Source organism: Schistocerca cancellata, chromosome 7, assembly GCF_023864275.1.
Source record: "Schistocerca cancellata isolate TAMUIC-IGC-003103 chromosome 7, iqSchCanc2.1, whole genome shotgun sequence".
Classification (NCBI taxonomy): domain Eukaryota; kingdom Metazoa; phylum Arthropoda; class Insecta; order Orthoptera; family Acrididae; genus Schistocerca; species Schistocerca cancellata.
Window position 1 is genome coordinate 224,826,992 of NC_064632.1, and position 25,843 is coordinate 224,852,834.

The window sequence follows — 25,843 nt, forward strand, 5'->3', positions numbered from 1 at the left end:
TGATATTACATGCTTTTCCCATCTTAAGTGTTCATCAAACCATACTCCCAAGAATTTAGTGTATGATGCTTGTTCAATCTTACACTTACCCAGTTCTACTGTAAGGTTAGTTTTTATTTTATTTGTAATATGTCTGAAGTTGATCCACATTGTTTTTTTGGCATTCACAATGAGTCTGTTTTCATTAAACCATCTGTCTGCTTCGTCTGTTGCTAATGTGACTTTTTCCTGTAAGTCAGCTTCACTATTTGCTTTAACAAACAAACTTGTATCATCAGCAAACAGTACTGCCTCTACTTCAGATAATTGACTTGGTAGATCATTGATAAATATTAAAAAGAGTAATGGCCCTAATACAGATCCCTGGGGTACTCCAAACAAAACTCTCTCGAATATTGATGAATATGTCCTATCTGCATGGCTTATCTCCACCTTCTGATACCTGTCTGACAGATATGATTCAAACCTTTTGTGGGCAACTCTCGACCTCTAAATCGGTGGAGAATTTTTGAGTTCCCCTAAATAGGTCAGGCGTGCACTACACGGAGGAAGCGGGTACTAGGGTAGTGAAGCGAAGTATGTGTGGCGTGCACTTGGGGCATTTTTAGTATAGGGGGCACCCCTTTCCCCACCCCCATCCCTCCTCCCTTGGGAGCGAAGTTGATTTGCCAGTTAAATCAGCCACAGGGACCTGAGAGAATCTTGATCCTCGCAGATCCGAGATAGAAAAGATTAATATGATTCTAGTAAACTGCAAGAGCATCCAAGGAAAGGTCCCAGAATTAGTATCGCTTACTGAAGGTTATAATGCACAGTCGGTACTAAGAACAGAAAGCTGGTTAAAGCCAGATTTCAATGACAACGAAATCCTAAGTTCAGAGTGGAATGTTTATCGTAAGGTGGCAGGGGTAAAATACAGGGAGCGAAAGGCTATTTACAATTTGTACAGAAGCCAGGTGGCAGTTATAAGAGTCGAGGGACATGAAAGGGAAGCAGCGGTTGGGAAGGGAGTGAGGCAGGGTTGTAGCCTCTCCCCGATGGTATTCAATCTGTATATTGAGCAAGTAGTCAAGGAAACATAAGAAAAGTTGGGAGTAGGTATTAAAATCCATTGAGAAGAAATGAAAACTTTGAGGTTCGCCGATGACATTGTAATTCTGTCAGAGACAGCAAAGGACTTGCAAGAGCAGTCGAACAGAATGGACAGCGTCTTGAAAGGAGGGTATAAGATGAACATCAACAAAAACAAAACGAGGATAATGGAATGTAGTCGAATTAAGTCGGGTGATGCTGAGGGAATTAGATTAGGAAATGAGACACTTAAAGTAGTAAAGGAGTTTTGCTATTTGGGGAGCAAAATAACTGATGATGGTCGAAGCAGAGAGGATATAAAATGTAGACTGGCAATGGCAAGGAAAGCGTTTCTGAAGAAGAGAAATTTGTTAACATCGAGTATAGATTTAAGTGTCATGAAGTCGTTTCTGAAAGTATTTGTATGGAGTGTAGCCATGTATGGAGGCGAATGAAACACGGACGATAAATAGCTTAGACAAGAAGAGAATAGAAGCTTTCGAAATGTGGTGCTACAGAAGAATGCTGAAGATTAGATGGGTAGATCACATAACTAATGAGGAGGTATTGAACAGAATTGGGGAGAAGAGGAGTGTGTGGCACAACTTGACTAGAAGAAGGGAACGGTTGGTAGGACATGTTCTGAGGCATCAAGGGATCACTAATTTAGTACTGGGGGCAGCGTGGAGGGTAAAAATCGTAGAGGGAAACCAAGAGATGAATACACTAAGCAGATTCAGAAGATATAGGCTGCAGTAGGTACTGGGAGATGAAGAAGCTTGCACAGGATAGAGTAGCATGGAGAGCTGCATCAAACCAGTCTCAGGACTGAAGACAACAACAACAGGTTAGTCGCCAATTCGCCAATGGTGGCGGCGTGTTTATTGCAGTAAAAAATTCGATAAAATGTAGCGAGGTTATCACGGATTCCGAATGCGAATTAATCTGGGTGAAACTGAGTATCAAAGAACGTCCAAAAATGGTGTTCAGATGCTTTCATATACCACCTGGGTCAGGATCTTCAAACAGAACTTGCAGAATATCATTAGTAAATTTCCTGATCATGCCGTTGTAATAGGGTGTGACTTCAACTTGTCAGGTATAGGTTGGGAGTATTATGCCACCAAGACTGGTGCCAGAGACAGGGAATCGTGTGGCATTGTTCTCAATGTCTTATCCGAAAATTACCTTGAACAGACAGTTAGAGAACCGACTCGTGAGGGTAGCGTCTTAGACCTTCTGGCAACAAGCAGACCTGAACTTATCGAATCAGTTAACGTAGAGGGAGGTATAGGTGATCATAAGGCTGTGATAGCATCTATGAAGACGAGTCCTACAAGGAATGTTAAGAAAGGTAAGAAGATACATTTGCTCAGCAAGGGTGACAGGATACAAATATCAGAATATCTCAGCAGTCAGCATCAAATATTCGGTGATGAGGACGAAGATATGGAGAACAAATGGAAGAAATTCAAAGCCATAGTTCAATATGCCCTAAGCAAGTACGTTCCAAGTAAGGTTTTAAGGGATGGGGAAGCTCCACAATGGTTAACAGCCGTGTTAGAAAAGCGCTACGTAAACAAAGAGCACTTCATCTCAGATTCAAGAGAAGTAAAAAGCTAGCAGACAAACAAAGGCTGAACGAAGTGAAAATGAGCTTAAGGAGAGCAATGAGAGAAGCGTTCAATGATTTTGAAAGTAAGACGTTGTCAGCCGACCTGAGTAAAAACCCTAAGAGATTTTGGTCGTATGTAAAATTAGACAGTGAGTCCAAATCATCTATTCATTCTCTCAGCGACCACAACAGCACCGAGGCAGAAGATAACAGAGAGAAGGCCGAAATAATGAATTCGGTCTTCCGGAGTTGTTTCACTGCGGAAGATCGTAACACTGTCCCTCCTTACAATCGTCGTGCGAACGTCTAAATGGCAGATATTGAGATAACCGATAGGGGAATTGAAAAGCAGCTACAATCGCTTAGTATTGGAAAGGCCAGATGATATACCTATAAGATTCTATAAAGATTATGCGAAAGAACTTGCTTCTCTTCTAGCAGTAATTTATCGTAGATCCCTTGAGCAACGAAAGGTACCTAAAGACTGGGAAAAAGCGCAGGTACATTTTTGGAAATTAGTGGTAAGGCCTTATGGGAACAAACTGCTGAGATCATCTGTCTCTGAGCTTACACCCTACTTAATCTAACTTAAGCTAACTTAAAGGACGGCACACACACCCATGCTCGAGGGAGGACTCGAACCTCCGAAGGGGAAAGCCGCGCGATCCGTAACAAGACGCCCCAGACCACTCGGCTACCCCAAAGCGCAGGTCATTCCCGTTTTACGTAAAGTCGTAAGCCAGATCCACACAATTATAGACCTATATTGTTGACGTCAATCTGTTGTAGAGTTATGGGACATGTTTTACGCTCAAGAATTATGACGTTCTTGGAAAATGAACAGCTCCTCTATAAAACTCAACAGAGAACCTGCGAAACTCAGCTCGCTCTGTTCCTCCATGAGATACACAGCGCAGTGGACAACAGCGCTCAGCTTGTTGCCGTGTTCCTTGATTTCAGTAAAGCGTTTGACACCGTCCTGCATTGCCGTTTAGCGAAAAAAAAAAAAAAAAACGAGCTAAAGGTCATATCCAGAGCACCACAGGGAAGTGTGATAGGACCGCTGCTGTTTACAATATATATAAATGATCTAGTAGAAAGCGTTTTCACAGCCTTCTTTGAAACTCGTTTTACTCATAGAGACTCACCAAAAGCAATATTTATTATTTCTTAAACTTTGCTGCTTATTATTTCTATTCTTATAGCAAACTTTTATGTAAATTCTCTGATCCATTTGTATACTAAAGAAAAAACATATAACCATTTTGACAGCTGACAACATACTATGGCTGATACTGTACATATACTTTTCTGAATGTTTAGCAACACAATGACAAAAATCCTGTGAATCATATTAATACAACTGGTAAAAAACAAAAATTCTCTTTGCTTTTTCAGGGCACCTCATATTACTTTATTTCTAGACCTGTGCTGTTCACCAGTCATGACTGGACAGACTGTGTCAAGATTACATACTTATATGAGTTATTTACAATTTTTCATATATGTAAAGAAAACTATTCACAAAAGATGAAAGAGTATTTCTTTACTCATTTACTTTGGTAACCATTGAAGAATTCTTCAATGGAGTATAACGGGTACTCTTTCAGGTCCTGTACAGTTTTCCTTGTGAATGGTCCTAGTGGCTGGGATTGCACTTCTCAGGGTAATGAGCTGAACATTTTTAAAGCAACCATTGGAACACTATCTTGCATTCCACACTGTCGACAGCTTGGTATATCAGTGTTCCTCTTGTTGTGGGTGTCATCATATACCAGCAAAGGAAAAAAAAATTAAACTTTGTGAATACTCCTTGTAAACCAACTAGTGCCATCATAGTCTTGTAGAACTTCAGCATTGTTTCATTCTCTACTTTGTTTCTTAGTGTCTACTTATGTTAAGACTCTTTCTGTACATTTTCCAATTTTTTCAACATCAAGTTGTTTTCTGTGACTACCAAGTAGATCTTTAGAATATGTTTTTCTTACCATTTTCTATGAAACAATTTTCTGGTGTATGCAGTATGTATTAAGTATGTTAGTAACTAAGGAGTATAGGTAACAACACATTAAATAGTAGAGACAGTAAACTGCAAAAGGGCACATAAACAATGGAATTGTGGGTGCAGTGGCTAGGGGAGAATGGAAGCAAGTAGTGGAAACAGAGGTAGGGTAAGGGCGGCCAGCAACTGGGAGGAAGAGGCACCAGTTACACAGGATAGGAATGTGGCACCTATTAGCTCATTCTGACCATGTGCAGGAGATACGCACAGGGCACAACGATGTGGAGGAATGGATTGGGATGAGAAGATAGAAGAGAGGAATGAGAGACTGGGGAGAGAGGTGTGGCTGCAGAATGAGTTGGGTCCTGGGGCAGGGGAGGAGGTGGGTGTGGGGCAGGAGGCTAGCAGAAGGGTATGGGTTCAAAGGATATGTAGCAGCAACAACACCCATTCAAATAATTCACAGAAGCTGATGTTGTTGGAAAGGACCCAGATGCCACAGGTTGTGATGCAGCCATTCAATATGAGCCTACTCTAACAGGTGGCCCTATTTGTTACAAGATGGGGTAAGCCTTTGAAGGAAATGTAGTAATCCATATATGTACCTAGTTCGGTTGAAGTTACGCCGAGCATTCCAACAGTAGGCCTTATGTACCAACCCTCTCCCTCCACCTATAGGGTTTAAACATCATTGGACTGTTACCAATCAGTGTACACCTTTGAAAATCATGTATTCAGTACTAATAGAGTTCATTTTTTATCACTTTCCTATGTCATCCCCATCAGACCTCAAATGATGCTTGCGGTGTCTTACCCCAATAGTATATTTTTCAGGGTACTAAGTACTATGTTGTTGTTGTTGTGGTCTTCAGTCCTGAGACTGGTTTGATGCAACTCTCCATACTACCCTATCCTGTGCAAGGATCTTCATCTCGCAGTACTTACTGCATCCTACATCCTTCTCAATCTGCTCAGTGTATTCATCTCTTGGTCTCCCTCTATGATTTTTACCCTCCATGCTGCCCTCCAATGCTAAATTTGTGATCCCTTGATACCTCATATATTTCCAAAATATTGTCCTCAAGTACATCACCCTTGTATAGACCCTCTATATACTCCTTCCACCTTTCTGCTTTCCCTTCTTTGCTTAGAAATGGGTTTCCATCAAAGCTCTTGATATTCATGTAAGTGGTTCTCCTTTCTCCAAAGGTCTCTTTAATTTTCCTGTAGGCAGTATCTATCTTACCCCCCGTGAGACAAGCCTCTACATCCTTACATTTGTCCTCTAGCCATCCCTGCTTAGCCATTTTGCACTTCCTGTCGACCTCATTTTTGAGACGTTTGTATTCCTTTTTGCCTGCTTCACTTACTGCATTTTTGTATTTTCTCCTTCATCAATTAAATTCAGTATCTCTTCTGTTACCCAAGGATTTCTACTAGCCCTCGTCTTTTTACCTACTTGTTCCTCTGCTGCCTTCACTATTTCATTCCTCAAAGCTACCTATTCTTCTTCTACTGTATTTCTTTCCCCCATTCCTGTCAATTGTTCCCTTATGCTCTCCCTGAAACTCTGTACAACCACTGGTTCTTTCAGTTTATCCAGGTCCCATCTCCTTAAATTCCCACCGTTTTGCAGTTTCTTCAGTTTTAATCTACAGTTCATAACCAATAGATAATGTTCAGAGTCCACATTTGCCCCTGGAAATGTCTTACAATTTAAAACCTGGTTCCTAAATCTCTGTCTTACCATTGCACAATATATCTGAAATCTTCTAGTGTCTCCAGGGTTCTTCCATGTATACAACCTTCTTTCACGATTCTTGAACCAAGTGTTAGCTATGATTAAGTTATGCTCTGTGCAAAATTCTACCAGGCGGCTTCCTCTTTCATTTCTTAGCCCCAATCCATACTCACCTACTACGTTTCCTTCTCTTCCTTTTCCTACTGTCGAATTCCAGTCACCAATGGCTATTAAATTTTCGTCTCCCTTCACTACCTGAATAATTTTTTTGTCTCATCATACATTTCATCAATTTCTTCATCATCTGCAGAGCTAGTTGGCATATAAACTTGTACTACTGTAGTAGGCGTGGGCTTCATATCTATCTTGGCCACAATAATGCGTTCACTATGCTGTTTGTAGTATCTTACCCGCACTCCTATTTTTTTAATTCATTATTAAACCTACTCCTGCATTACCCCTATTTGATTTTGTATTTATAACCCTGTATTTAGCTGACCAAAAGTCTTATTCCTCCTGCCACCGAACTTCACTAATTTCCACCATACCTAACTTTAACCTATCCATTTCCCTTTTTAAATTTTCTTACCTACCTGCCCAATTAAGGGATCTGACATTCCACGCTCCGATCCGTAGAACACCAGTTTTCTTTCTCCTGATAATGACGTCCTCCTGGAGATCCGAATGGGGGACTATTTTACCTCCAGAATATTTTACCCAAGAGGACGCCGTCATCATTTAATCATACACTAAAGCTGCATGCCCTCGGGAAAAATTACGGCTGTAGTTTCCCCTTGCTTTCAGCCATTCGCAGTACCAGCACAGCAAGGCAGTTTTGGTTAGTGTTACAAGGCTAGATCAGTCAATCATCCAGACTACTGCCTCTGCAACTACTGAAAAGGCTGCTGCCCCTCTTCAGGAACCACACATTTGTCTGGCCTCTCAACGGATACCCCTCCATTGTGGTTGCACCTACGGTATGGCCATCTGTATCGGTGAGGCACGTAAGCCTCCCCATCAACAGCAAGGTCCATGGTTCATGGGGGGGACTAAGTACTATACATACCATGATTAGTTGAATTTGCTTCTTGGATTTAGGAATTATTATGCTTGCATGCTAAATCCTTCACACCCCCCAGAAATATGGGTTCTGGGGTTTTCCTAACTCCCAATCCATCGAGACCATCTGACCGCTGTGTCATCCTCAGCTGAGGATGCGGATAGGAGGGGCGTATGGTCAGCACACCACTCTCTTGGTCGTTACAATGGCTTTCTATGACCGGAGCCACTACTATTCAGTCGAGAAGCTCCGCAATTGGCATCACGAGGCTGAGTGCACCCCGAAAAATGGCAACAGCACATGGCAGCCCAGATGGTCACCCATTCAAGTGCCAGCCATGCCCGACAGCACTTAACTTCGGTGATCTGACGGGGACCGGTGTATCCACTGTGGCAAGTCCGTTGCCCCGTATGTATACAGGGTGTTTATAAATTAGTTATACAAAAGTAACCTTAATTGTGAAAAAGGTAAATAACTTACAAAAATGTTTGATGCAGTACTATATGCAGTATACCTTCAAGTTTTATTCTCCCGAACACTGTTAGTTCCCAACATTACCACTAGGTGGCAAGTGCAAATGAGTTATTAGAACAATCATCATGGAGTTGTGTAGCAACGCAAAGCGTGTGCAGTGTTGTTTGTGTTTTCACATATCCAAATTCACCACTACAGTTCAGAGACAATTGAGGACAAAATATTGCAAGCCACCACCCCAAGGGCAAACTGTTATTAATTGGTACAATTGTTTCACTGAAACTGGCTGCGTAACACATAGGACACCAGGTCAGGGTGCATCAGCAGTCCTGATGCTGCTATCAAACGAGTTTGGAAATCTTATATTTGTAGTCCAGTTGAATCAACAAGTCATGCCAGCATAGAAATTAATATGCTTTGCTTTACAGTATGAAAGGTATTACAGAAATGCCTGTCACTCAAAACTTACAGATTGGAACTCTTGAAAGCTTTAAGAGAAAGTGACAAAGTTTTGTGTAGAAGTGTTTAACAAAATGCAGACTGAAGATGATTTTCTTAATAAAATACTGTTCATTGATGAAGCCATCTTTATTTTTGTGTTTTAAGCTGTAACAAGACCTACAGTCCTTTCTTTTTTACCAAGTCAACTGTAACAGGCGTTTTGTAACCTGGACATGCTTGAACATTATCTAATGCCTGAATTGCAACAGGATATGGACACATAATTTATTTGCCAGCAATATAGTGTGACACAAAATTATCATTGTGAAGTTGTGTATTTCCAAAGGAATGGAACAATGTCCTGGCCATCTTGGTCACCTGATTTAACCCCAATGGACTTCTGTGCATGGGGCTACATGATGGAAATGGTCAGGAAGTAGTACAGCTAGCCCATAGCAAGTACCCTCACAGACGCCAACCACTTCACACAACATTTCAAGCCCTATTTGGACTTTCATGTGATCATGGGTCCTTTCAGGCAGATGAACATGCATACACCGTGCATGGACTGTGCATACGCCGGACCGGGTTGTACAGGATATTTAGATGGACCCTAGTACAAGCTCCAGGCAAGTGGCCCATCAACATGGTGTAAGCCAAAGTATGATTATGTGTATTGTGCATGATAACCACTACTGTCCCTATCACCTCCAATGAGGGTAAGGATTACCAGCAGCACATTTCTCTCTATGGGAAGGATTGTGTCAATGGTTCTTGCACCAGACCATCACAAATATGGGATTTCTGTCATCATTCCTCCTTTTGGATGAAACAATCTTTACCAGAACTTGCATCATCAGTCTATATAATCATCATCTGTGAGCTACAGGCATGGCACATGGTCAGAGGTACTGTCATTCATCAGCACCATCTACTGTGGCAATGATGCATTTCCAAACATATATTTGTATTACCTTTCTTCCTTCATTTTCAGTCAGGAACCTGTTCCTGCAGTTTGTCGGTTTTATTAATGTTCACCATGTACATATATTAGCTGAATGGGTAAATCATTTGGGATCATTCGTATACGGGGTATGAGACAGATCTCTCCAGCTGCTGGGTCTGTGAGGATAGTAGCTTCAATAACATTATTTTGCATGTTTTCAGTCTGCAAATGGATAGCATTAGGTTTCAGATGATTCCAATTGCCCTGCAGTATTTTAATGATAAACCAATAACCCATAAATACAACTTTCATACTCTACAGATTTTCTGTTAATAGCGTCTGTAAGGAACAAAACAAAACAGCACATTGTTGTGTATACAATTTTTGTTTAAAACTGTATACACAGAAAAACAATATATATGGGAGAAACAGTTTTGCTAATGGTTTAAATGCCATTCTGTGACAGTTAAAACTGACTGCAGGACAGAAAATGAAACTGCACATTTTCACAGCACAGTGTTTTCTTTTTTGTAGTCAGCTGTAACAGGAAACCTCTACATTGTTTCTTTTCTTTTCCTTTTTTATTAAATATGTAACCTATGTCTGTCTGAGTGTTTATAAGAATATCACAAATAAATATGAAGTAAATTGATCAAGAACTTTTCAAAATTTTTGAAAATAACTTTTACCCTCTGTGTGTTAGTATAGCAGTACAGGCATCCAAATATATTTATATAAAACCCACTTTCATTTTATATCTAAAAACAAAGATGATGAGACTTACCAAACAAAAGTGCTGGTAGGTCGATAGACACACAAACAAACACAAACATACACACAAAATTCAAGCTTTCGCAACAAACAGTTGCTTCATCAGGAAAGAGGGAAGGAGAGGGAAAGACGAAAGGATGTGGGTTTTAAGGGAGAGGGTAAGGAGTCATTCCAATCCCGGGAGCAGAATGAAGCAACTGCTTGTTGCGAAAGCTTGAATTTTGTGTGTATGTTTGTGTGTCTATCGACCAGCCAGCGCTTTTGTTTGGTAAGTCTCATCATCTTTGTTTTTAGATATATTTTTCCCACGTGGAATGTTTCCCTCTATTATATCCACTTTCATTTTAGTATGACTAAGATAATGTAGTAGCACTTTTTACATCTAATATAGTCTCAGGAATCTGATTTCAAATGATATAAATTAATTTCATGTTACTACATGCTGATAAGACAGATAATTATCCAAATGTGACTTATCAGTTGAATGAAGCACATTAAAACTCTCAAAGATAAGCAATATGTACTTAAGGCAGGAAGAGCAGATGAAATGTCAAGCAGTTATCATGGGTCACAAGCTGCTGTTGCTGTTTGTGTTAATTGGTCTTACCTGTGGTGAGTAAATTTAATGTCAAAATATCGGTTTCTGTGTGTCATCAACAACAGGCATATGACAGTGTGATCATTTGAGAGTTCATTGATATAAGAATAGAATATTTATAGTCGTAAAAGGAGTGTGTGTGTGTGTGTGTGTGTGTGTGTGTGTGTGTGTGTGTGTGTGTGTGTGTGTGTTGAAAGCAACAGATGAAGTCCAAAGAACCATGACTCATATTCTCTGATGAGGCTGTCCAGCAAGTAGTCTGTTGGTTATTTCAACAGCTTAGCACATCTTCTGAGAAACTTGAAACCTTGCTGCAACACACCATTAAGACAAGATCGGTAAAGGCAATACTCTATTATGAACGCGAGACCTACTCTAATAAAAACTGGCTAACTCTGGGCATTAAAACGTCTAGCAGAAGGAAAAGGAATCTGTATGCCTCACTCAAATACAGTTATAGTGTAGAAAAGGAAAAACATTACAAACTATACTGCTCTATCCTTACAAAAGTTCTAAGAAGGGCAAAGAGTATTTCTATAAAATCAGGAATTGATGTCTCTAATAACAAACTTAAAACCATATGGGACATAATAAAAAGGGAAACAGGTAAAATCCCTGCTGCAGAAAACACAATAGAAATTAAAACAAATGATACCATTCATGACAATGCTGAAATAATCACTGACATTTTTAACAACCACTTTCTGGCATCAGCAGTACAAACTGGAAAAACATGTTCTGGTAATGAAGCCATGTTATCCCTTCAAAAAGCTATTAATAAAAAAAAACAAGCAGATTAAAGTTTCTCCTGTCACGGTACATGAAATTGAGAATATAATTAGAGAGATGAAGAGCAAGAATTCTGTTGGCATAGATGGTATCTCTTCAAGATTACTGAAGGAGTGCTATAAGCCGATAAGCAAAATAATGTGCCACATATTCAATGAATCCATCCAGCATGGGATTGTTCCTGAGAGATTAAAGTATGCTATTGTCAAACCATAAAAGAAATTATTCAGGTAGTGAAAGGAGACGAAAATTTAATAGTCATGGGTGACTGGAATTCGTCAGTAGGAAAAGGGAGAGAAGGAAACATAGTAGGTGAATATGGATTGGGGGGAAGGAATGAAAGAGGAAGCCGCCTTGTAGAATTTTGCACAGAGCATAACTTAATCATAGCCAACACTTGGTTCAAGAATCATAAAAGAAGGCTGTATACCTGGAAGAATCCTGGAGATACTAGTAGGTATCAGATAGATTATATAATGGTAAGACAGAGATTTAGGAACCAGGTTTTAAATTGTAAGACATTTCCTGGGGCAGATGTGGATTCTGACCACAATCTATTGGTTATGAACTGCAGATTGAAACTGAAGAAACTGCAAAAAGGTGGGAATTTGAGGAGATGGGACCTGGATAAACTGAAAGAACCAGAGGTTGTAGAGAGTTTCAGGGAGAGCATAAGGGAACAATTGACAGGAATGGGGGAAAGAAATACAGTAGAAGAAGAATGGGTAGCTCTGAGGGATGAAGTAGTGAAGGCAGCAGAGGATCAAGTAGGTAAAAAGACGAGGGCTAATAGAAATCCTTGGGTAACAGAAGAAATATTGAATTTAATTGATGAAAGGAGAAAATATAAAAATGCAGTAAATGAAGCAGGCAAAAAGGAATACAGACGTCTCAAAAATAATATCGACAGGAAGTGCAAAATGGCTAAGCAGGGTTGGCTAGAGGACAAATGTATGGATGTAGAGGCTTGTCTCACTAGGGGTAAGATAGATACTGCCTACAGGAAAATTAAAGAGACCTTTGGAGAGAAGAGAACCACTTGTATGAATATCAAAAGCTCAGATGGCAACCCAGTTCTAAGCAAAGAAGGGAAGGCAGAAAGGTGGAAGGAGTATATAGAGGGTTTATACAAGGGCGATGTACTTGAGGACAATATTATGGAAATGGAAGAGGATGTAGATGAAGACGAAATGGGAGATAAGATACTGCGTGAAGAGTTTGACAGAGCACTGAAAGACCTGAGTCGAAACAAGGCCCCGGGAGTAGACAACATTCCATTAGAACTACTGACAGGCTTGGGAGAGCCAGTCCTGACAAAACTCTACCATCTGGTGAGCAAGATGTATGAGACAGGCGAAATACCCTCAGACTTCAAGAAGAATATAATAATTCCAATCCCAAAGAAAGCAGGTGTTGACAGATGTGAAAATTACCGAACTATCAGTTTAATAAGTCACAGCTGCAAAATACTAACGCGAATTCTTTACAGACGAATGGAAAAACTGGTAGAAGCCGACCTCGGGGAAGATCAGTTTGGATTCCGTAGAAATGTTGGAACACGTGAGGCAATACTGACCTTACGACTTATCTTGGAAGAAAGATTAAGAAAAGGCAAACCTACGTTTCTAGCATTTGTAGACTTAGAGAAAGCTTTTGACAATGTTAACTGGAATACTCTCTTTCAAATTCTGAAGGTGGCAGGGGTAAAATACAGGGAGCGAAAGGCTATTTACGGTTTGTACAGAAACCAGATGGCAGTTATAAGAGTCGAGGGGCATGAAAGGGAAGCAGTGGTTGGGAAAGGAGTAAGACAGGGTTGTAGCCTCTCCCCGATGTTATTCAATCTGTATATTGAGCAAGCAGTAAAGGAAACAAAAGAAAAATTCGGAGTAGGTATTAAAATTCATGGAGAAGAAGTAAAAACTTTGAGGTTCGCCGATGACATTGTAATTCTGTCAGAGACAGCAAAGGACTTGGAAGAGCAGTTGAACGGAATGGACAGTGTTTTGAAAGGAGCATATGAGATGAACATCAACAAAAGCAAAACGAGGATAATGGAATGTAGTCAAATTAAGTCGGGTGATGCTGAGGGAATTAGATTAGGAAATGAGACACTTAAAGTAGTAAAGGAGTTTTGCTATTTAGGGAGTAAAATAACCGATGATGGTCGAAGTAGAGAGGATATAAAATGTAGACTGGCAATGGCAAGGAAAGCGTTTCTCAAGAAGAGGAATTTGTTAACATCGAGTATAGATTTAAGTGTCAGGAAGTCGTTTCTGAAAGTATTTGTATGGAGTGTAGCCATGTATGGAAGTGAAACATGGACGATAACTTGTTTGGACAAGAAGAGAATAGAAGCTTTCGAAATGTGGTGCTACAGAAGAATGCTGAAGATAAGGTGGGTAGATCACGTAACTAATGAGGAGGTATTGAATAGGATTGGGGAGAAGAGAAGTTTGTGGCACAACTTGACTAGAAGAAGGGATCGGTTGGTAGGACATGTTTTGAGGCATCAAGGGATCACAAATTTAGCATTGGAGGGCAGTGTGGAGGGTAAAAATCGTAGAGGGAGACCAAGAGATGAATACACTAAGCAGATTCAGAAGGATGTACGTTGCAGTAGATACTGGGAGATGAAGAAGCTTGCACAGGATAGAGTAGCATGGAGAGCTGCATCAAACCAGTCTCAGGACTGAAGACCACAACAACATTGTCAAACCTCTCTTTAAAAAAGGCGATAAAGTTGACGTTACCAACTATCAGCCTATCTCCCTTTTAACAACCTTTTCTAAAATTCTTGAGAAATTGGTTCAGAAAAGACTTATTCAACACCTCATGCATTACAAGGTATTAAACAGTAGCCAGTTCGGATTTCAACAGGGTGTATCAACAGAACAAGCTATTTTTTCCTTCACCCATCAAATCTTAGTCATTTAAAAATAAATTATCTCCTGCTGGTATCTTCTGTGACCTTTCTAAGGCCTTTGATAGAGTTAATCAAGAAATCCTCTTAGCAAAGGTTGAATTTTATGGTGTAAGTGGCTCAGTTGGCTCATGGATTATATCCTACCTAGCTGGAAGAAAGCAGAAGGTAATGTTGAACGACTCAGAGGGGACCTCTGTGTCATCTAGCTGGGGCTCTATTGGCTGTGGTGTTCCTCAGGGCTCTGTACTTGGCCCCCTTCTCTTCCTCATCTTTATCAATGATCTTCCCTTGCATACTAGCTTTAAAACTCACTTTACTCTTTTTGCTGATGACACCTCTATCCTCATCAACAAAACTCCCAACATCAATCTTGAGGAATCGGCCAATATTGTCTTTAGTGAAGTATGTAATTGGTTTGTAAATAATGGGTTATCACTAAATGTTAATAAGACTCAGTTTGTGCATTTCCAAGTAAGAAAAAAAGTCGAGGATCAATTAAGTATTACATTGAATGGTAGCGAGTTACTACAAGTTGAGTCAACCAAGTTTCTGGGTGTACACATTCACAACAGTCTAAAATGGTTTGAACATATTTTGCTCCTCCACAAAAAACTCAGCTCAGCAACATTCACTGTTCGTATTATTTCCACTGTATGTGACTGAGACTCCACAAAAACTGCTTATTTTAGTTACTTCCGTGCATTATTGCTGTATGGCATAGTTTTCTGGGGTAATCAGCCACTATCCAAAAAAATATTCTTTGCCCAAAAGAGAGTTACTAGGATAATGAGCAGAGTCCAGCCTAGACATTCTTGTAGGAACCTTTTCAGAAAATTATGGATACTGACAACTGCATGCCAATATATCTACTCCCTGTTATGTTTCATTGGTAAAAATGGACAATCGTACAAAACCAATGATTCGTACCATACCCAAAATACCAGGAGGAAGATGGACCTCACTTATGAATCAAAAATCCTTACTGTTGTACAAAAAGGAGTCCATTACATGAGCTGCAAGGTGTTCAATGCTCTCCCACCATCACTGAAATTACTTATCCACGAGCTTCCCAAATTTAAACAACAGCTCAAACAGTATTTATTAGATAATTCCTTCTATACGGTAGAAGAATATTTCAGTAGAGTTAAATAATTGATTTTTTCATTTACTAATTGGATGTGCTATTGTGCATTATGAACGATTTGTTGCAGCAGAATAGCCATTATAGTTTTACATTAGATTACAATCATTTGAGAGTGAATTACAAGGATGTATTGAGTGTCTGCATAATTCTTAGTAGATTACATTCAGTGCAGGTATTATAACAGATTATCATTGGAACCATTTATTGCATAGTCTCTAATTGATCTGGTCCTCTTGTTGCATGTTACTATATGGTATCTCTCACAAGACTGCCCACATAGTGTACACTTGCAAAGGTTTGACGGTTCGTGGTATGCTGTATTTGCACAAATTTCATGGTGGAATCCGTGTACTGCGAGTCTTGTAAGTACGTCTCATCTCAAAATTTGCTGCTGTCCAAGTGCGGTCGATCATGGCCCCGGATCCATAGAATTCCGTTGGTACTTCCTCTCTTTTCTTGAGTAGTGATCTTAGTAGGTTCTCCGATGCTGATGTGTTGGGAAGTAAGAACATTGTCCTTAGATCCTCGATGAGGAAAGATTCTCGGGCGAGAAGGTAGACTAATCTTGATCTTGTGGTTTTTGCTACCCCTAATGCTCTTTTGATATAGGTTGCTTTTACTCTTTCCAATGTTTCTAAGTTCTTTTCATTTAGGTGTATCCATATGATTTCTATCCCATAAGCCAGTATCGGTATTATTTTTGATTTGAAGAGTGCCATAGCTGTGTCTAGATTTAGTGTTCTGATGGAACTTATTTCGTTTATCGCTCTGATGGCCTGCGTCGCTTTCTCTGTTGTGTGTTTAGTGAAGCACTTTGCGGACGGCTGGAGTGTTATCCCTTGTAATCTTTTGTGATAGATATTTCATTTCCTTGTAGTGCAATTCTTGTCGTTTTTGGGATTTGCCCACCTGGTCTGAATACCATAATTTCCGTTTTGTCGGTGTTGATTACAAACTTGTGTTTTCTACACCATTTTTCCACGTCTTCTATAGTCTCCTGTAGTTTCTTTAAGTTTTTTGAGCCTATCACGATGTCGACCGCGTAGGTGTATGCTTCGACATCTTCGTCATGAGTGATTTCCATAATGTCCTTTGCTGCCAGAATGAACGGGAGCGGGCTTAGTGGGTCTCCTTGGAGTACTCCGTTTGTTTGCCTTATTGGTTCAGACAGGTCGAGGTTGTCCGAGATCCTTATCTCATTCCATTCATTTATGGAGTTTATAATCCTCGTCCAGACGCTGTCTCTCCCCAGAGTTTCGTCGAGCATCCTTTTTACTAATGATCGGTCGAGGAGATCGAAGGCCTTTGTGAAGTCTATGAATACAGCATAATATTTTTGCTTCTTATCGATGGTTTCCCATATGTTTTTTAAGAGCAGCTCCACTGCTGTGATAGTGGATCTTTTTTCCCTGAACCTGAATTGAGATTCTGGGAGGTGGTCTTCCAAAGTGTGTCGTATTCTTCCTGTGATTAGTTTTGTGAATACCTTAAAAGGGTTGTTTTCCAAGGCTATTCCTCTGTATTTGTTTGTGTCCTTTGGGTCGCCCTTCCCTTTGTACATTACCCTTACTATTGATTTTCTCCACTGGCCTGGGATTTTTGCTGTTTCAATACATTTGTTATAAAGTTTTGTCCAGGTTGGTGCTAGCAGATGGGCTGTGTCTTTAAGGTATTCGTTGTAAAGCATGTCCGGTCCTGCTGCTTTCTTCCTTTTTGTTGATTCAATGATGTTTCGGACCTCATTCGGAGTGAGTGGGGACCAGGCTGCCATCTCTTGCGGTGTGAGCTCTTGACTTGCTACCTGTGCTCCTTCTTTACAATCTTTGTTGAGAATGTCTTTGAAATATCTCGTCCATTCTTCCATGCTTATATAGTGTGACTGTGCCTGCTTTCGAGGGCGGATTGCAATGAATGGGTCTCTCCTGGCTTCTTCAGCTAGTCTTCTTCCCTGTGTGCCGTTCTCTTCTCCCTTGTTAGTGTTTTGTAGGAACTTCTTTTCTCAGCATATGTTTGTAGTAGTGAGTGATTATCTGTGTCCGTTTTCAGTCGGTGTAAGGCTTGGAGTATTTCTTTTCTTTGCTGATAACACTCTTGATCGAACCACGGTTTAGCTCTTCTCACTTTCCTGGGGGTAGTTCCTTGCTTTAAGAGTTTCTCCAGTTCAAGTGCTGCCTCCTCTACTTTTGAGTTGTCGATTAAGGACTCAATTTGTTCTATCTAGTCGTGGTATTTTTCCACTTTCCTTGGATCCAGTCTCCTTGAGAGCAGTCTCTTCTCTTGGTTCTCTCTTGCCTTCCAATCACTTTGTATGACTATGTTCATTGGGATGTGTTTTCTTATAGGTGTGTGGTTTGCATTCCAAAGTGGGCTTATGTCCCCTTTTATGTTTCCTCTTATGAGGGCGATATCAGTAGCACTTTTGCCATTATGGCAGAAGTACGTAGGGACGTTTGAGTCGTTTAGCAGGATGAGGCCTTCTTCTTGTAGTGATTCGATTACCAATTTTGTTTTGTGATTCTGTACATCCAACCGACAGTTTAAATCCCCTGCGATAAGTAAAGGGATTTCTTTCTTGCTCCGTCTTATTTGTTGGCCCAGTTCATCGATTATGTCTATGGCTGATTCGCTTAGCTGGAAGTAGGTTGCTAATATTGTGATGTGTTTTACTTCTATTAGAATGGAGTGATTTAGTTCTGTTGTCGCTATAATTGGTGTTATCCACGGTTTCAGTAGGACTGTTATTCCCCCTTGGGGTCGCCCCCTTTCTCCTTGCTTTGCCAGCATTTTATGCTATAGAATTTAGGGTGTTGCCAATGATCTGTGAGAAAAGTTTCTGTGAATATTGCTACGTCATAACCTTCGAGAAAGTCTGTTGGAGCTATGCATGCTGCGTTTTTCAGTCCTTCTACATTCCATAACATTATCTTCATGTTTTTTCTTCCTTCATTTTCTCCTGGTTTTGTCGTCTCCGGGTACATCTGGTTTTGACACTCTAGTACTGGTGTGCTTCTCATATTGTCTGCTATGTTGTGGCATTGCTCGTCTTGTGCCAGTGAAAATCCTGAGTTTCCTTCGATGACAGCCTCTTGTAGGTTGGCCGGTTTCGGGCTTCATTATATGGGAAGTCCTGATCCCTGATAGGTTTCTTTTTTCTTTCTCCCCTCCCATATCTTATCTGTTGGGTCTCTGATGACCTTACTTCTTTTCCTGTTGTTTGCGTTATCTGTTCCTCTTTTGGGGGTGGGGGTAGTGGGTCCTCTTCTGTTGCTGATGATGTTGCTTCTTTTTCCTCTATCGGGCATGGTGAGGTTTGTGGGTCTGCTTCTGTTGGTGACGGGGTTGTTTCTTTTTCTTTTATGTGGCACAGTGGAGACTTTCCTGCCTCTTCCTTCATTGGTAGTATTATGGGTATGTGTGTCTGCCCTTGTAGTTTGTCAAATTTTTCCAAAATTTCTTTGCACAGAATAGTTTTTCCATGGTTGTTTCTGTGTAAACCATGCCTTGTGAAATGCTCTCTTTGTGAGCTTGTTGCATTTATGAAAGTCACATTTGGGAAGCTGCTACATATCTTCCTAAATATCCTATTTGTTCTGGTAATTTCTTTATTTATGCAGGACTCAACCATCAAGTCGTGTCTTTGAGGAATGCTTAGCACATATACTTCAGAATGAGTAGCTTTCCCTAGGGTTTCCCTCAGTACTCTTCTTGCATTGATACTTTCGTTTCTATAAATGTCGTTTCCTCCACCTATAATGACACATTTCGCACCTTTTGTTTCGGATGTTTCCCAGGATTTCAACACTTCACTTAATGGCGCGCCTGATTTGGTGCTTCCGCTTACTTTTAGTTTGTTTTGCATATTGGCCATTTTTTCTGCCAAGCCTCTTCCGTGGCTGTCTGAGAAGATGTATACGTTACTTTTATTTCTATTATTCTCACTTGTCTCATACATATGATCCTTACTTTTAGTTCACTGTTTGATCGAGTCTTCACTGGTGTCAGGAGGCTCAACTTTATTCGTTGTTTTCAGATCGTGATGATTTTTACACTGTTTCACACGCCAGGTTATTTTATGCCTAGTACTCTGCTCGATTTCCACTTCTTGTTTTTGTTTACGATCCCAATTTACCCCTTGTTTCACACGCCAGCTTATTATAGGACTAGCAAATGACTCATTTTCCACTTTTTGTTTTTGTTTTAGTTCCCTGATCGATTCTTCTAGGTTCTTTGTATACTCTTTAGCTTGCAGTAGATCCTGATCTAGAGTTTGTACGACGTTTTCTTCCTGCATGTTTGCTTGTTTTAGTAAACACATTGACCGTAAACAACAACTGATTACTCCACAGTCACAAATCGTGCTTACCTTTTGAAGTACGCCCTGTTCTTGTGTATAGCCAGCGTTTCCTTCCTGTGCATTTTCTTGTTTTGATAAACACGTCGGTTGAAAACAACAGTAGCTAATTTCCCCATTGTCACTTTCATGTTTACTGCGACGAAGCGTTTGGCACATTTTGTATGAATCCATTTTTGACTCGCTGAACACAGTCTTAATCCATTTAGAAGACTTTCACTGCATAGAATACATTTTATATCGATGAAAAAGAAATCCTGAAATTTCTTTAGGATGTCGTTTGTCCCACCTAGAATGTTGACACTGTCTTTTTTCGTATATTCTTTCGTCTTCCCGTCTATGTTACAAACCACGTCCGTTAACTGTGCGTTTGGTTTTATTACAGAAGAGATGTAGTGTTTTTGATTTTGAGAACTGTTCATAATTTTTGCACAGTGACGACCATGACTGTCAGAAAGAATTAATATGTTCTGTCTCTTGTTATCACTGTGTATCATTTTTTGGGGCACTGGTCGATTGCTTTTTTTACAGTTTTAATTTTATTAACGCTGTTGTTTTTGTCAGGGCACTTCATAACACAGACACTTGAGTCCTTCGCTGTAGTATTTTTGCTTCTGGTCCATTCATGCTGCTTTTCTTTCTCACTATTTACAGTTTTTGTCGGTTTTGTTTTGATTGGTGCACTCGATTTCAGATAACCTAACAGTTCGGTATTTTCATTTCGAAGTTTCGTTAAATCATTCTTTAAAGTGTTAATCGCTGTTTGCATGCTTATGATACACTCTTTTAAATGTTCAATATCTGTTACACATTTGTTACATGGAATATTTTCACTTTCAACGGCTCTATTTCCGCGTGGTAGAACATTGCGCACTTCACACTCGTGAGCCATTTTATTTGACTTCATACACGTATCAGTAGTTCACTATTTCTAGACCGAATTTCCGGACACTTGAGTTATAATATCACGCACAATGCATTTACGACTGCAGTATTCACTGATTTTTACGTATGTCGTACATTTTCCTTTCAATTTACGTTTATATTTTTAGAGCCAACACACTTGTAGTTTACACTTTCCGCCATTCATATACAATACATCATATCTATGTGTATTGTGCATTATGATACTCACAATCACTGTTAACATAACTGTCTCTTTCATTTAGCTATTAAGATCTACCATATTTTTAATGTAATTTTTTCTATACCTATTAATGTGTATTTTGTCTTATACCAGATATCCTCTTGCAAGAGGTACTTTTATGTATTCTTTTAGTATTATTTTTAATAATTCTGACATGTCCTACATCCATGTGAATGCCTTGAAGTATTGGATTTATGTGACATAAATAAATAAAATTGTAGACCAATGTTCAAAATATTAAAGGGAGGGCGCTGCTGACCTCGATGTTGAGCGCCCATAAACCCCAACACACACACACACACACACATATTAAAGGGACCATTACGAAAGACAATGGCTGGTAAGGGAACCACTCTTCTGCATCATCTTGAACTGATCGATCGCCAGTGAAATGCTGACATTTTAGGTCTTTCAAGGTAGCAAACCTGTCATAATCACAAAATAAGATATTTGGACTGTGAGGATGATGATCCAACATCTCTCATTGCAATGAACACAAAGTGTCTGGTGTTGCATTGGCAGTGTGTGCTCTTGAAACAAAACCACACCTTGTGACAATTTGCTTGGTCCCTACCTTTTATAATGCATTGAAGGCTCTGTAAAGTGTGACATTAGTGTATTATCTCTGAAATCAGTAACTCCAGGATACTGTAGGACAGGCTGAACGTGACCTTCTAGCCCCAGCAGATGACAGGGCCGTTTTTGGTATGGGTGATATTGGATATCCCCATTCCTGATCCATCCTTTTTGCTACTGGTTGGAAATGGGGGCACCCTGTTCCATCCATAGGTATTTTCCTATGTGCAAATCTTTCTGCTCTTTGCCAAAGACTCGAGGTTTCCACAAAACACAAATATTCTAGTACCCTAACCTAGTTCTTTATGCAACATCACATGAATGAACCTCACACTAAGTTTAAAAGAAAGAGGAGATCACCACATACAACTCAGTTGTACAGGGATCCAGCCTTACTGCCACTCCCATGTACTATACTCGGAGGAAGGCTATGGTGATGGGAACTGAGAATGAGCATGGTTGTGAAATATACATTTATTTGTCAAAAAGTATTACACAGCCATCTGAAAACTGATTTATATTTGTAAGTGACAATGCACTGATGATTGTGTGGCCACAGTATATGCTGCTAACACTAATATTGTGTTAAAAGAAAAGAAAAAATTCCTTGACGTCTATATTTATGTGCTGCTTCATGACTCTGCTGTCAATATCTTTATTCTTGGCTTGTGTGTAACGTCTGTTTTTTTCTTACAGTAAATGTGTTGTTTTTCCGTATCCAGGGTGTAATTACAAAGCTAATAAAATGTTTTCTTGCCTTTAAATAATATTTTTCATCAGGTTATGGGCCCAGTACACGTGTAAAGGCAAACAACACGGTTTAATTAAAACAATATTTGAAATGAGCGTATGTCTGTAAAGAAACATGACTGCTAGCGGCGATTATAAGGTCAGCATTGATAAGCTTGAAGGACCTGACGACTGGGCCAAATGGAAATGGCATATTTCTATGGTGCTACGTTCATATGGAATAGAAGATATTATTAACGGTACACGTGAACGTGTAGAGTTGCCGCAAGATGCGACAAGTGAACAAAGAGAAGCGTATGTGGAATGGCTCAAGGACGACGCAAAGGCAGCAAGTCTTATAGCAAGTGCGCTAAGTAAACCTGTTGCAGAACTCGTCTTAACGTGCAAGAATGCTAAAGAAATCTGGGACAAATTACGAGCCCGATTTGAACGTAGCAGTACTCAGCGTTTGAATATGTTGATTGAAACATTTTTCCGTGTTAAACGTGATGAATCAGAAGATATTAGTGCACATGTGGCCAAACTGCAGAAGTTATTTGTGGACCTGAACGATGAATTAGCAAAACATGAAGAAAATACGCTATCTGAAAGAATCTTAAATGGTCGGATTTTGTCTACACTGGGAAAAGACTACGACAATTTTAAGGATCTCTGGGATACGATACCGACAGAAAAGCAAAGCTTGAATTTATTGATTGAAAAACTCTGTACTATTGAACTGCGTGAACAAGACGTTAATGGAAGTGCAGCTTTTGTCGTTTCTAAAACAAGAAAACGGCAAACAAGTAATCAGCAAGTAAAGATGACGAAGTCACAATTAAAACAGAAGTTTCCGTGTAATAATTAGATTATATTAGATTAGATTTACTTTCATTCCAATTGATCCGTAGTGAGGAGGTCCTCCTGGATGTGGAAATCAGTAACTCCAGGATACTGTAGGACAGGCTGAACGTGACCTTCTAGCCCCAGCAAACAATTAGGTCACTGGGCAGCAGAGTGTCCACAGAACCCTCGTGACAGCAATAAAAGAAAAGAGAAGAAGCGAGACAGTGAACACGCTGCATTTACTTCATACGCTATGGGTGTGTGTACCAGTAATCACAGTGACCCAAATGAATGGTATTGCGACAGTGGCGCTACAAATCATATCACTCCCAACAAACAGTATTTTGTTTCGTATAGTGAATTTGATGTTCCTCAAGTAATTTCATTGGGAAAACAAGATGTCAAAATGTGTGCGTACGGTCAAGGAACAGTTTACATCCAAATCCGACGAAACAATAAATGGTACAATGCTAGAATGGACAATGTTTTGTACGTCCCTGATGCAAGTGCTAATCTGTTCTCTGTGAGAGCCATTGCCTGCAGAGGCTACAGTACTAATTTTAGTTATAATAATGTCTGTGTTCGAAAACAAGTCAGTGGCAATATTGTTATGACAGGTTATGTGAAAAATGGACTTTATGTGTTGAACGTGCGTGTTGTTAGAAATGCAAAAATGAATCGTATGAGCTTGATGACTTCATCCGAAACATTGCAAGTGTACCATGAAAGGTTTGGTCATCAGAATAAACAACATGTGAAGAATATTTTAAAAGGAATGAACATTAATGTGGAAGATGCCAAGAGTGAATTTTGTGACGGCTGTGCGGTTGGAAAGATGCATAGGCTGCCATTCAAAACACGAACAATACGCGCTACCAGTACTGGTAAATTAATGCACGCGGATGTAAATGGACCAATGTTCACGAAATCTTTTGGAGGCAAGCATTATTATGTATGTTTCAAAGACGATTTTAGTAAATTTCGTCGAATTTTCTTTTTAAGACACAAAAGTGAAGTGTGTACTGTGCGTAAGCAGTTTTTAAATGAAGCACGAACTAATGGACATGTCAAACAATTTAGATGTGATGGTGGCAAAGAATTTAACAATAAGAATGTCAGTGAACTGCTTGCAGACTGGGGAATAGAGCTACTGATTCCTCCTCCTTACACTCCTGAACAAAATGGTGTGGCTGAACGGGAAAATAGGACCATTGTTGAAGCTGCCCGGTCAATGCTAAATCCGAGTAAATTACCTAAAGGGTTGTGGGCAGAGGCATGTAACACAGCAGTCTACCTAATAAATCGTACTGGAAAATCTTCAGTTGAAAATAAAACCCCTTTTGAACTATGGTCTAATCGACCAGTAGGACGACTTGATCATCTCAGAATATTTGCCACAGGCTGCTATGTTCACATTAACAAACAATTCCGTTCCAAGTTTGATGATAAGGCAGTTTTTGGACGACTTGTTGGATATGATAATGACAAAGATGGGTTCAGAGTTTGGATTCCATCTAAAAGAAAAGTGGTGTTGAGTCACGATGTAAAATTTAAGCCAGAAATTGTTTGTGATTTACATAGTGATCATGTTGAATTTGAAGTCCCTCGGGAAGAATTTAATGATCCGAATTCATCTAAAGATGACCAATGTAAATCTCCTAGGCTGTACACTTCTGGAGGAAGCCAAACTCAAGAAAAAATCTCGATTCTAGAGAAAGTCAAGAGTCGAGTGAATCTGAAGAAAATAAAGAATTAACAGAATTTCTAAAAGCAGAAGCTGCTGAATCTTCTAATGAAGAGAAACAGAAGAATAAAAGACAATGGAGAAAACCAACCTGGATGGAAAGTGGTGAATTTTGTATGGCAACAAAAGTTGATGCACTTGGATACAAAGATCCAAACTGTTTTTCGGAAATATTGCAGTCAAACGAGAAGGAAGAATGGATGCAAGCTGTGGAGAACTTCAATCACTTAGTAAGGAAAACAATACCTGGGTGCTGGTTGACCGTCCGAAGAATGCCAAAGTATTGCAAAACCGCTGGGTTCTACGGCGAAAGGTCGCAGTCAATGGAGGTACTCGCTTTAAAGCCAGATTGGTTGCAAAAGGCTGTATTCAGAAAGCAGGAATTGATTATGACGACGCCTTTAGCCCTGTGGCACGTTATGACACCATACAAACTCTGTTGGCTGTAGCTGCTTCAAAGAAAATGCTGCTAGAACAATTCGATGTAAAGACAGCTTTTTTGAATGGAATACTTGAAGATGAAGTATATATGGAACAACCAGAAGGTTTCGAAGATGGTACAGGCCGAGTATGTTTCTTAAAAAAAGGTCTTTATGGGTTGAAGCAAGTGCCACGTTGCTGGAACAAACGTTTTGTTGAGTTCATGAAGAAAGCTGGTTTTTCAAACAGTGATGCAGACCCATGCCAATTTTATCGTAGACAAAAGGGAAATAGCCTTTATGTGGCAATCTACGTTGATGATGGCCTGATTGTCGGCAGTAACAAGAAAGAAATTGCTGTTTTTATGGATGTTTTACAATATGAATTCGAAATAACAACTGGCAGTCTTGACAATTTTCTTGGCATAATAATGATAAGTCAAGAGAAATACA

The 25,843-nt window shown here is 39.8% G+C and overlaps 1 protein-coding gene and 1 pseudogene across 1 annotated transcript in view; one reads left to right on the plus strand and one right to left on the minus strand.

Annotated features, from left to right (window-relative positions):
• Positions 1-7,777: 7,777 nt before the first annotated feature.
• Positions 7,778-7,895, minus strand: LOC126093074 (5S ribosomal RNA; annotated as a pseudogene).
• A 2,775-nt stretch (positions 7,896-10,670) lies between these two features.
• LOC126092173 (lipase member H-like) overlaps positions 10,671-25,843 on the plus strand; it is a 57,182-nt gene continuing 42,009 nt past the window's right edge. The window contains exon 1 of the mRNA XM_049907648.1: positions 10,671-10,733. Within this exon, the coding sequence (XP_049763605.1) occupies positions 10,685-10,733 (49 nt within the window). The 5' untranslated portion in view covers positions 10,671-10,684. The remainder of the gene's footprint in view (positions 10,734-25,843) is intronic.